The 13,680-nt window shown below is 37.6% G+C and overlaps 1 protein-coding gene across 1 annotated transcript in view; it reads right to left on the reverse strand.

Moving 5' to 3' along the window:
* Positions 1–4,383: 4,383 nt before the first annotated feature.
* Positions 4,384–13,680, reverse strand: part of LOC113023676 (neuronal acetylcholine receptor subunit alpha-3-like) — a 28,691-nt gene continuing 19,394 nt past the window's right edge. The window contains exons 4-8 of the mRNA XM_026169931.2: positions 13,017–13,126; positions 11,571–11,778; positions 9,342–9,953; positions 7,585–7,854; positions 4,384–6,253 (exon numbers count right to left, since the gene is read on the reverse strand). Of these exons, the coding sequence (XP_026025716.1) occupies positions 6,128–6,253; positions 7,585–7,854; positions 9,342–9,953; positions 11,571–11,778; positions 13,017–13,126 (1,326 nt within the window). The 3' untranslated portion in view covers positions 4,384–6,127. The remainder of the gene's footprint in view (positions 6,254–7,584; positions 7,855–9,341; positions 9,954–11,570; positions 11,779–13,016; positions 13,127–13,680) is intronic.

The following is a 13,680-nucleotide window of genomic DNA, read 5'->3' on the forward strand; positions in this document are numbered from 1 at the left end:
CTCAAAAACACTGCTTTATTGCAGGCTCAGAAGTAATACAAAACAATATCAAAACTAAACTGGGAGAATTCTAAGTATACGGGGAGACACTGGGAAACACACAGCATGAGGGTACGATGCAACGATGAGTAGGAGCAGACACGGACACTAAATACACACACTCGGCAACAAGGAAGTGGTGCACAGGAGGGAGACACACCTGAATCTAATTGGCCAAAACGAGACAAGGGAAGCGAGACATAATACACTAACCTGAGACACGGACCTTCAAAGTAAAATAGGAAACACACAGACAGAACTTACAGACAGACTAAGACACACGATACAGATATTGTACATCAAAAACATAAAGATAGGGATGACTAGACAGGAAAGGCGGGACCAGGGCACGTACAGAGACACCCACCAGACACTAAACAGAGGGAGCACTGAGCACAGGAACCAAAACCTAAGAGCTAGAAATACAAAACAGAAATCAAACCTTAATATATCCAAAACACTGGGTCACTGACGACCGTGACAGGATCAATGTGCCAACTCAAATTTCCTTTAATCGCAATGTTTTACCTTTATTTTTCATGCACAACATCATATATTTAATGTTACTAACATCCAGAGAAACCACACAAGCACAGGCTTGAAGTGTTACCTGCGGCATAATTATGTGATAAAATAAAGTCACATAATTTAGATGAAATAGCTGCTCAGTAGAAGTGTTTACAGATATGTAAGATTTCCAAAGGAAGTAAATTGACTGTGACTATAAAAACCATAAAAAGATACCAAAATTAAATTTGCCCACCACCTTCATCAACACTGTCTTCTTAAAAGATATACATTTTGAACCAGTGGCAAGTCATGTGCCTAGCCTATAGGCTGAGAAGTTGTCAGATTGGGTTAGATTTTTAAAACTGGCACACTGCTGCATTCCTTAAAGTGCAGTCTCTTTATTTTCTTTCTGAAAATGTGCAGTTACGTGTGCAGATTTGTGATCTCACCATGGCCACGATGTGTCACAGTTCATTAAAAACCAGAATTTTTAACCACCTACCCTGCAGGCCAGATTTGGCTCCATGTGACCGTTTACTCTTCCCCCAAATGAAAGTCAAGCGGAAGGGGCCTTTTTTTGACATACTATAGAGTGAGCTTCATACAAATGTGTAACTGCAAGTTGTCAGAAGTGGAAGTGGTGCAGCACTGCCCACGGAAGGGGATGGTGAGGAAATTACTTCAATATGTGAAGTCATTGAAATATCAGCCCTACTGCACATCTGTTTTTACAGTGGAAAACGATGGATCTCATGTGTGGAGTACAATGCAGATCAAGCTTACCTATGATTTTTCTCTGAACCAATCATCCACTTTTGGAAATGAAGACGCATTATAATCCTTAAATAGCATTATGTTTTCTTTTACATGCAAAAAGAAGAAATAAATATGATCACGTTAATCAATAGCAGTAAAACTTTATATCACCACGTTTCCATCATCACCAGCGGCCCTGCCTCTGTCTCTCATTTTGTCTCATTTATTTAAAAAAATTCAGTGAACTTTGCGTGAATACAACCGCAGGGAGCAGTTCAGGCTGTTGTCCTATCTCCTTTGGCCATTTATCGCCTTTGTGGTTCTATGAGTCATTTGATTGTTTGGATGCATGTGTTTGTATATTTTGCTTGTTTAATTAAAATGTCTGCTTGATTTCTTGATTGATTTAGATTATTATCAACAATACATAGTTTTTTTTTAATCTTTTTTTCTGTCAGAAAAGTTATTGAACAAGTACTTAGTGACGAATAAGTTGAAGTTTGTATTTTGTTACATAGTTTTGCTGGACAGTGTACAAAAAGATCAACTCTAGATCCAACTTGGTCACGATCCTTTAACAATAACAGCCTTGCACAACATAATACGAGCATCTGACTGACTGTAGGCAAATCTAAACACTAAGGATGATGTCTTTAACATAGATATGCAAACAATATACCGGCCAAATAATCTTTAATTTTTCTGTAGCACTTAGTTAATCTCTATAAACATTTGTTCAATCTTTTTGTGCCACTCACTATGTACAGTATGTTCCAGACAAGCCTTTGCATGCCCAGAGCTCTGTCCCTAGCTGCTGGCCTCACTGAGGCTTCTGCAACCTCTGAACTACGGTCATGTGTTTCATGCTCTGATGGCACCAGAAGAGACTCGAGTAAGTCAAACTGCACTAGGATCTCTTGTAAGGCTGCATGTTAGTGTGAGTGTGCTGCAAGTTCCCTCATGCATTATGCTTATATAGAAATGTTGTGCTTTACACATTCCTGTACAGCAATGCAGAAAATCAGTGAAATTGGTGAAGTACAGTTTAGGGTAGAGCTTGTTGTGCCTGCTTTCTAGTTAAAAGACTTAAAATATGTCATAAACAAAATGTGGTGCATGGAAAATATTATATCTTATTGTGATTGTTGAACATGTCAATGCAAAATCATGTTCATTAATCAGCATTGTTAACAGCATCGATTCTTTTGAGGTTTTCTCCCATTCAGCTACAAAGGCTCTAGTAATATTAGAAGGATGGGCAGTCATACCATAGATATTCCACAAATATAACAAACACTTGACTAGTAAGAAACTTGGGGTTTGATAACATACATTATTTAATCTTGGGTCCTGCCTCTTAGTGGACTGTGGCTGTTTGCGCTTATATTATACTTAGGTGAAAATATTAGAAAATAACTGAAATAAGCAGGAGAACTTTCAAATATTTTCATGTTTACCACAACTTCCTTAAATATTCCAGGCAGAATGCCAGTCCAAGCATTTCACAAGGTGACACATGTCAAAAACAATAATAGTACTATTAGATTCACATTCTTTACATTCTCACAAGTGGGCCAAGCAGCTAAAGTAGAGTCAGGCAGTAAATGAGGCTCTGCGCACCCAGATTGAGGTTTCAAAGATTAAAATGCAGGATACAGAAAAATATATTGCCTGTCATGGTGAGTTCACCTAGATCTCTATAGGTAGTGCAAATGACCAGTGGTCTACAAAAAGAGCTAGCTGCAGACTAGAGCTGAATAATTAGTTTGAAAAGGAGAAAGATACCCAGTAGGAACAAACAGAGAAAGATTGTCACACTGAAAGGGAGAAAGAAGACCAGGAGATAATCCAAAGCCTGAATGATGATGGCACTGTCAATAACAATAATATTAATAATAATAACTCAGATTTATATAGTGCTTTTCAAGGAACCCAAGGTCACTTTACAAACACACACACACACACACACACACACACACACACACACACACACACACACACACACACACACACACACACACACACACACACACACACACACACACACACACAAAAAGACAAACAAAAAAAAAAAACCCCACAGTCAAAGGCCAAAGGCTTCAGTGAATACATGACAGTGTATCTGTTTTTGAAAAATGCCCAGAGACAGGGCAGAGTGGATCTCAGAGGGAAGCATGTTGTACAGAGTGGGGGGAACAGTGCTGAAGGGTCTGTCCTTGAAAGACTTTGGTCTGATGTGGGGGATGGAGACTAAGCCTTTAGTTGAGGAATGTTGAGGAATGAGGAGCAGGGAAGGAGAAGGTCCAATAGGTGAGGTGGAGAAAGAGCATGAAAGGGTTTGTAGAATCCTTTCTAATTATAATTTAATTTACAAAAAACCCCAATAAACATAAAGACAATACAAAAATACTCATATCATGATTGAATAATCATCACTAAACAATAAAGCATTTTTTAGAAAAAATATACGTTTTATCTTTTAGTTTTAAGTTAAAAGACAATTACAAACAACATGCAATGGTTAGTGTAGACTGCAGAATTTTCTGAGGTGAACCATCCAAATGTGTTTGACATATGAAGCAGGTTTTTCATAATTTAGAATATGACACTTATTATCACAATTATTTTGCAATGTATTTATTTAAAGGTCATAACTACGTGAAATGTATGCACTAAGTAGTACTCTCCAGTTCTTCCCAGCTGAGAGCAAAAGGCAGGATATCACTTCTTGCTAACAGTCCCAAAGAGGTGTTTCACTTTATGTTGTAGAAGAAAAAACACAGCTGTGAAAATGTCTGCAAATGAGTGTGTTCTGTAAGGAACATTAAGTATAGAATTACTGACTCATTGCAATATTCAAACAATGACTGCTATGTGCAGCTGGGAGATTGACCCTCTGATAATCATGATTATATGGCAATGTCATGTGTAATTATGCATTTTACCCTAACACTAAAATTATGTCTGAATAGCACAAAACAACATGCTCTTCCATACGACATAACAACGGGCTTGATTATACCTCTGGTGGCTTTTTGTTAGAGTAATGACACACATATGCAACAGTGTAAGTCAGTGTATATTTTAAAAATGGTTTAATTAAGTCATAGATTTTTTTTTTTAGCATCATCGCAAACCTTTTCTGTTAAATGCAACCCCTTTTATTTGAAGAAATGCTCGTTTTATTTTGAAATTCAGACAGTCTGACAAAGAATGGCAAAGCTCCTTTGCAAAAACAATATTTGCTTCTTTCAGCAAAGGCTGTCTGTTTCAGGTACATTAAAATATAATATAATATGATGTGAAAAAGAAGGATAAATTAAATTCAACATATTAAATTAAGCTTATATTGCTGTACAATTCATATATAAATATATATATATAGAGAGAGAGAGATAAAAATGGAGCTGTGCAGTAAAGCCAGAGCAATTAAATCTTGATTTTTATGAATATTAAACCATTCATCTCACAATGTGCAAAACCAAAATTCAGATTAATATATCATTAGCCATAGGTCAAAGCCATCAAAACTTCTGTGATACATGTTTCTTTCATCACGTTTGTGTTTCATAATAATCAAAAGTGACAAGAAAAAAGAAGATTAAATTAGTCGCCATGGAATTGGATGATAGAATCCTCTCATGAATTAATAGATGTAATGCTATTTCAGGAGCAACTAATCAAATACCATTTAATCCAATATTTACCAGGCCAACCAATTACCTTGTGGAACATTTATAAACGTATGGTTTCTGATTACAAATAGAAGAACAGCCTGCCCTTATCTGTAAAAGCACTGCCAAGCATGCCAGTAGTCTCAACTGTAATTGGAAATGGCACAAAAAAGCAGCAAGCATGATGACTCTGACAGTGGAATTCTTGATGAATCAGACTGGGTAACGGGTATGACAGTTATCAGTCAGCTGAGAGGAGGAATCTTGCAGGGTTAAGTTCTGTTTTTGTATCATCTCTGCTGGAAGTACAAAGTTCCAAGCATCTGCTGAATGTCCGAGTTCCAGTCCTAAAGGAATATTCAGTGTGCCGAGTTTTGAGCTGAGCCAGACTGTTACAGAAATCTATTACAATACAAAAAACAATCAATTACATATTTTGGCAAAATAAGGATGAGGCATGAATCTGAGTTTCTGACTTCTTTATCACATTTATTTTTTGCCAGAGGCAGAAATTTTATGAAAGCAGTATACAAAATTTCCCAAAAGGAAAAGATAGGTCAAAATTAAGCTGTGTGAATTTCGTTGCCCCTATGGACTATAAAAGTTGGACGTCACGATTGTAAGATCACTCACTGGTTAGAAAAGCCCAGTTCCGATGAGCCAATTTTAGCGATATAGATGTTAGCATGTATGTTTTGAGAGCTAAATGGATCTGAGTAATAAGGTAGACTGGTTTTGCTTTTTAGGAGGGTGCAAATGCTAGAATTTTACCCACAAAGCTCGGTCTCTGAGGCTGTTAACAAATTTAGCTACACAGGAAATCATTATGTGTCCAATATTTGTATTAAAGATACTTTAAAAGTACAAATGAATAAACATGGTCAAGAGGTAAAAAAGGAGTTATAGAAAAATCTGTTTTACCATGAAAGATGAGCTTATGTGTCGAGAACATTTTAGACTTCACTGTTTCTTTATTTCTATTTGCTGCAAAGGGAAAAAACACAAAAAACCAGCAAAACCAGCATACCAGATAGTGCTTAGGACTTAAACTGTCTTTTGATTTGTCGGAAGAGAACTGAGAGTCCATTAGTTACTTGTTTGAGATTGGTCTATGCACAGGGTGACTGAGGACCCTGACGGGCTAGCAGTTATGAGAAAAAGCCAAAAAGAGGCTGGATGAACAGGCCCATAGTTCCCAGGACGCACACGGTCACAAATACCCAAAGGAAGATTCTATCAATCACCATGGCGACGTACTTCCAGTCATCCTCCACCTGTAAGTAAGGGAGGGGACAAAATAAGAGGTGTAAAAAGACAGTGTCAGTGGTTAGAAATGAGAGATAAACATGAACAGAGATCATTTAAAAGCAGGTGAAAAGGCATGCATGGTGAGAGAGACGCACGTGATTCAATATCTCAGTGTGTTTGAGGTTACAGGAGTCAATGAGGTGAAGTGTAACACAGAGAAAGTGTGGGGGGAAAAGGAAGACGGAAATAATAGAAGAGAGAACAGCTGAAAATTTCTCGTAAGTCAACAGAAAACTGATACATAATTTACACAGGGAGAAATTACTATGATAATCACATTCAAACCACAACGTCAAAAATAAATAAATAAGCAACAGGCGTTTTGACAAAGCTGATTGAGGCATGAGTTTTGCATATCAAAGGCTCCTTTTTGCCTTGTGGGAGATTTCACCCACTTTATTTATAACTGACAGAGAGAGGAGGGAGATTGTTCAGTGCAAATCTAAAATTATTTGCTTCTAACTTACATTGTTGTAAACTTATAGAGCAGGTTACACTCTGCAACAATACAACAGCTCTCCCTGCCAGCATATTTTTTTGTCAGTATGGAGTGGTTTTGCATAAATACATTATGGATGCTTACTATGTATTTGCTTTCCATGAACGTCTGTACATTTATATAAAGTACAGAATTACTGGAACAATGTATCTTCTGTGTGACAAATGTATGCCTAGTATTTGCTTACTAAAATAGAAAAGCCAAAGTCAAACTGTGTTTTAGTCAAATGGAAACACAATGTGCATATAAACTGGAGTTAAATTCAACATCATACTGTGAGAATAACCAACAAAAAACAGCTGCAAGTTAAAATCTTATTTGATGGAGCAATGTTTCCGTTTTAGTTTACTGGAGCTAGAGCCAAGGCACAGACCTTCTTTCACAAACAAAAGAATCAGAAATGCAATGAGAAATGGTAATGATGGATTTAGATTTCATCACACTGGGACTTCTTTTATAATCTCAGTGCACAGAAAGAGGATAGATAAGCTAAACTAAATTTGATGTATATGAATTTTGCAACCTTGCTGACCTTTATTTTAGTAAAATTCTACTTGGATGTTTTAGATGACAGCAGTTACCCCTTTCCCCACTGTCCTATCAACTACTTTGAAACCCAAAGAGGGCAAAGGAAATGCACATGCTATGTTTTTCTTTTTAAATACATTTTTTTATTTTGTTAATATAAGTCTTAAATGGAAACCTGAGTGAGTTGTTGTGAGTGTGTTTTGCTATAGGAACATCTATTTGATTTGTTTAACTCTTACTGTCCACGGACAAATGATGAGAATGCCTCACCTCTTTGGCCTTGTTGCGGCTCCTCATGTTTTCAGCAATGTACTTGACGCTCTCGATGGCCTGTTTAATCTCAGGTGACACCACAGAAAAGGCCACGACTGTGTTGATGCTTTGGTGACTCAGCTGACGTGTCATCTTCCCAGGGTCTGGGGTTTCTGGGGTTTCCTTCCCATGCTGGCAAGGGCAGGGGCATTTCTTTCCAGTGCAGCCCTCCATAGTTGAGAGCTTGCTTTCACCAAACTCCAGACAGTTAAGTGATCCTCCTCCAAACTGTTGGGAATCATAATCAATTAAGATTAACTTATACGCCCTCCTTTATTTCCAAATAGACATTGGCTTGTTTCATATGTAGATATTTAAGTGAGCTAAGCAGTCAAGCATCAACTGATATTAAGGAAGGACTTGTTCCTTTTCACTGAAGCTTAGTGTTCAAGTAGTACAAAAAAACTAACCAAAAAAACAAGAAAACACCCACAAATATTTCCAAAAATGTAGTGTTTTGTTTCTTTTTTTATTTCAAATATTGTATAACAAGACAAAACTGCACATTCTCAATCTTAACTAACTGAAGCTATTTAGTTCATTTAACTACCAAATAAACAAATTGGTACTCTCTTTCCGGGCAGACACGTCTGCTATACTTTTGTTCGTATTTAACAAAATAAAAATGCAGACATAAGTGTACACCTTACTCAATAAATGGGCCACAAGTAGGGGTGACGTGGGACGCAAGTGGCCCGCAGGGTTTGAGACCCCTGAACTAAGCTCTCTTTCCATGATCGGTGACAGAACTGTTTTGTAAGAGTGTAAGGCTTTGTTTGTCACGGAGACCGTGAACTTTGCAGCAGAGCTAACTAAGCATTATTGGACCTGCTACAGAGTCATAACCTGAGTGCAAATAACGGAACGACAGCTGTCACTGACACTGACCTACATCACTTGTGATAAACCGAATCAAAAAAGTTTATCATTAAACTATTTTTGTCGGCTAGGATTAGGGATGGGAATCAAGACACTGTTCTTGTGAAGAACCACTTCCCAGTAGTTTAGTTTATTGGAATTGTTGGTCTGTTTGCCTATCGATCCAGCTTATCGATTCCACTTGCACTGGCCCTGAAATCAGCTGATTTCAGTTCATGTGCCGGAGAACAAAAATATGGACATTACATTTAAATTTTTATTATTTTCATTGCACAAAAGGACAAGAGTTCAACAATAAAGTGGAAACTTCATCCAGAACAGAAACAACCGCATTATGCTGCTAACACAACTTTAGGTCTTTGCAAGCATCTGCACAAACAGCATGCTAACATGAGCAGTCAGGCTGCAGCCTCTGGTTTCTACCTGTTCGTGTTTCTACAGTAGAATCACTGTGACGATCACTTTAAAGTCTCTTTATGCTGGTTTTCATCTTTGCTTTGTGTTGTCAGCTTTGTGTTCATACCTAAAAGATCACGTGTGTCCTCATTAGGACAGGGATTTGTGTTGGTGTGCGGGGCTGTAGCCTGTAGGTTTATATTGTTAATTTGTAATTATGAGATGGTGTATTTCAGATCATTCATCAGTAACATGAAAGTAACGTAACGAGTACCATAACAAATATCTTTCTCCTGAGAGTAATTAAGTAACATACTGCACAACTTTTAAGAAACGTGTTCTGTGTAATACATGACTGTATTGAGTAATGACCCCAACACCAAGGGAAAATACTTCCAATACATTCAACAACCAGATGTTTTGTGAGCAAAACCACTTACCTGCATTAAGCTATTCTTCCGTTTTCTCCCTCCTTTTCCTCCTCCGCCTCCTCCTCCCCCTCCACCTCCTCCTGCCTCCCCACTGCTGTCCAGCCCCCCAACTTTGCTGTTCTCATCAATCGGTCTCCGCATTAGCATAATCCTCGGTAGCACTTTGAGAAACACCGAGCGCACCCAGCCCGGCATAGTGTGGGTCATTGGTGTGCGATAATGTACATTCAGCACAAAAACAGTGATGACAATGCTGAGTGTGACGAAGATCATTGTGAAGAGCAGGTACTCTCCAATGAGCGGGATGACCAGCGATGTGGAGGGGATGGTCTCTGTGATAACAAGTAGGAACACAGTGAGGGAGAGCAGGACGGAGATACAGAGCGTGACCTTCTCTCCACAGTCAGATGGGAGATAGAAAACCAGCACTGTGAGGAAAGAGATGAGGAGGCAGGGGATGATGAGGTTGATGGTATAGAAGAGTGGCAGACGCCGGATGTAGAAGGAGTAGGTGATGTCTGGATAGATCTCCTCACAGCAGTTGTACTTGATGTCATGTTTGTAGCCTGGAGCATCAATGATTTCCCACTCGCCACTTTCCCAGAAGTCTTTCAGGTTCACCTAATACATGGATAAAGATCTTAAAAATCACAAAATCTGAAGAAAAAAAATCATATTTAGAATCAACAAGCTATATTAAAAAGGCTCCCTTTTCTGTTAGTATAACCCGCATTATTTTCTTCAGGTAAATATGATGAATGGGGATTTGCAAGAAGTTGCAAACCAATTTTGAATTTAAAAAATGTCATGGAGCCACTGATTATCCACTGGACCTCCCCTAGGTCCAAGCAAAGTGGTTAATGCATGAAACAGTTACATTCTAAATGCTAATCTTAAAATTCACCTGTTTTCTGTATCTGTTTGAATAGCAGATGAATAAATTAAACAAACTTGCTATATCCAGTTACCAATGACTGTTGCATTTTCAGGAAGTTAATTAAAATAAGTGTTTAAGCAGCACCAACTTTTAGTTCCCTATGTGGTCTTCTGCATGCTTGATTTTATATTCCTAATAATGGAACTCACACTGTTTCCTAGATGCTCAGGTCTTTAAAACTCTGTCTTTTTACCAGTGAGCAGAATTTTTTTTTTTGCAGAACTCTTTTTCTAAGGAAATTGTTCCCACGTAGACATATTTTAATAGTTTACGCCACTAAAACTTAAAAACAAAAGTATCTATAACTCGAAATTTCAACTTAATTTTCTCAAACTTTTGAGTTAATAACTCAAAATTTCGAGTTAGCGCTGCCAATTAGTAATCTACATAAATGACGTCATTTCGTTGTTACCCGGAAGCTGAAGCCCTCAGCTACAAGTGCTACAGCTAAGCTACCAGTATTACAGCCAGTCATGAATGCACAAATTGCTGATTATTTTTAGTGTGGCTTCACAAATTATGAAATCCTTGTGTTATTAGCTGAATTACATGGTGTTACTATCAGCGAACGTACTCTCGAAAGCGGCAATTTGTTGTGATCTGGTTTTGAGTGCACATTCCACATAGATTACTGATTGGCAGAGCTAACTCGAAATTTCAAGTTACTTTTCTCAAAATTTCGAGTTAATAAGTCGACATTTCAAGAAAAAATCTCGAAATTTTGAGTTAATAACTCGAGTTATGGTTACTTTTTTTTGTGGCGGAAACGGGCTTGCATATAACAGCAACCCATTCTTGACCACCATTAAAACTGTAGTTATTTTATCAGCTTCATCCACATTTTTTTTAAAAAGAACACATTATAGCAACCATCCCAGATATTTTCCTCAACTAAGGATTTCATTTAAATGATTATTATTTGAGACTCCAGGCTATACTTCTATATGGCCGTCATGCCTGAGAAATTACTACTTTGGCCTACAGCAATTTGCCACATATCACTTTTTTGTCGAACCCCATTGAAGTTATGGTTCTCTGACTGTGCCACTGGCTGCAGAAGACATTATACAGCTTGTTTTACAGACCCAATAGAGCTCTTCATTACTTGCAAAGTGACCTTTTGTGTAAAATTGATGGAGGTGCCCTTTAATAAAATAAACAGTGAATTAAAAAAAAAACTAATGGGTTTGAAATGCCTGTTGTATCTAACTGGAATGAAGTCTGTACTAGGCAGAAAGAGATAAAAATGAAATAGATAGTTTATTGTTATACGAGGCTTAAATGCAGTTACAAAGACTGACCTTGGACCCAATAAGTACCAGGTCAATCTTGGCTTTGTCATAAGTCCAGGACCCAAACTTCATAGAGCAGTTCTGATAGTCAAAGGGGAAGTAGGTGATGTCCATTGGGCAAGATGATTTAAAAATTGCTGGAGGAACCCATGTGATAGTTCCATCAAACTTCAGCAAGGCCTTGGTCTTATCCTCCACCAGAAAATCTCCTACAGCACTGTGTAAGACAAACGTGAATGTATAACAAGGCGTACAATGCATTTCCATGGCAAACAGTGCATGAGAACGTAGACGTGTGGTGTGAATAGGACACAGAGGTTAGGTGGAAGGTAGAGATGTCAAACAATGAGAGAATACGCAAGGAGAAAACAAAGGCACAGAAGAAAGGGGAGAAGATAAAACCAGCAGTTATGGAACAAAGGATTATTAGGATTAAATAGTAGAGAACAATAAAGCTGCATTATGTATTATTGTGAAACACAAAACGACCTTTGATTAACAATATGAACCTTTGTTGTAAGTAGAAAGAAGTAATGAGTCTACAATTAACTGAGCTAAAACTGAGAGAATACAATGCAGCACAAACTGACCCTGAACAATAGGGAGTCCCATTAGCATATTTCACGGAATTTTCTGTTGGAAACTCTGAAGGTATAAAAGACATTTGTGCTTCAGAGAATATGGCCATTAATGCAATATTGTAATAAGGCTATTCTCATGCTGAAATGACATAGAGGGTTCTTTGTCAGTGCTTTTTTTAAAATTACCCGCAAGATTCATGAGCAAGGGGAAAATGTTAGGTGTTGCGCAAAAGCGACATTAGCATTCATTTGGAACATCTCTTCTGCTGACTTGTGATAAATACATATCAACAGTTTATTTTTATTTCACTTCTTCACCTTTCACAGTTAGCTGCTCTTCTACCACCATTAGAGCAGCTAAATGATCTGTTTGTTGTTTGGCGTTGGTCAGTACACTGAGTTTAGGAGTTATTTTAACAAAAACATCTGCCTGCTGCTGGAAACAGGGCTGATAAACCTAGGACGAAACCTGCAAACCCACATTAAAATTGCAGGCCAAAACAATGAAGAAGAGGAATATAAAACACTTCTAATATTATACTGAAAAGTCTGAGTGGTTTTACCTCTATGTAAGATCTATTGGTAATAAAACATTTACTAGTACAAGTTTAAAATTTCCAACATATTCTGGTCTGGGTGTAAAGAAACGGACACTTACAAGCAGGAAAATATAAATCACAATAATAATAAATCAATATAATCATTCACCTTTGCATTTTATAAAGAATTCTTTTAAATAGTTATTTTTATTTTGGCCATTATTATGGCTTTAATTGTTATGTTATAATCACTGATTGCATCGCATACTGTTGCCATAACAGAGATCCCAGCTAAGCTATATAATTTATGAGTGTTATGATGTTGACAGCCTCACTTGTTGTAGAGCACAATGTCGGGTCTCCAAATCTTGTTCGATGGGACTCTAATGAACTCAATCCCGTCAAACTCTGCAGGCTTCCATCGGAGCTTGTAGTCATTCCAAATCTGACGGAAGGGAAGGGAAAAACAGTTTTACCAGACTCGGGATTCAACCATCTGCTTTATATTTTGCATTGTGTGCTGCAGACATTATTAGTCACTGGAGACATCCCCCTCCTTGGGAATATTTTGAAAAACATATTTATACTGCAGGCAGAACTTTCTTTGATCTTTTACAGTAGTGCTAAATAAGGGTATTATAGAGAAAACAAATCTGAAGGCTTTCATTTGCTTCTACATTAGCTCGTGAGTGACAAAATAACACTATGTGATATCAACAATAGCCTGCATAAAGAGCAGCGCATAGAGACGGGGCGTATGAATAAATAGCTCCCTGACAGAAATAAAGGAAGAGTGCATTCAACATATCCGTAGGTAGCATTTCATGAGCTGTATATCCATTAGTCTTGGCTATCTGCATGTCATTCAAGATGAATTCATTCATTAGAAAGGCAGATTAATACCCAGTTATGACCTGGAAGCTGTTTAATTAACCACTTCATGCAACACTGCCTTTTTCATTTGAGAGTTTGCATTGTGATTGGCTAACGATGTAATTC

The sequence above is a fragment of the Astatotilapia calliptera genome, chromosome 6 (genome assembly GCF_964374335.1).
Source record: "Astatotilapia calliptera chromosome 6, fAstCal68.1, whole genome shotgun sequence".
Lineage (NCBI taxonomy): Eukaryota > Metazoa > Chordata > Actinopteri > Cichliformes > Cichlidae > Astatotilapia > Astatotilapia calliptera.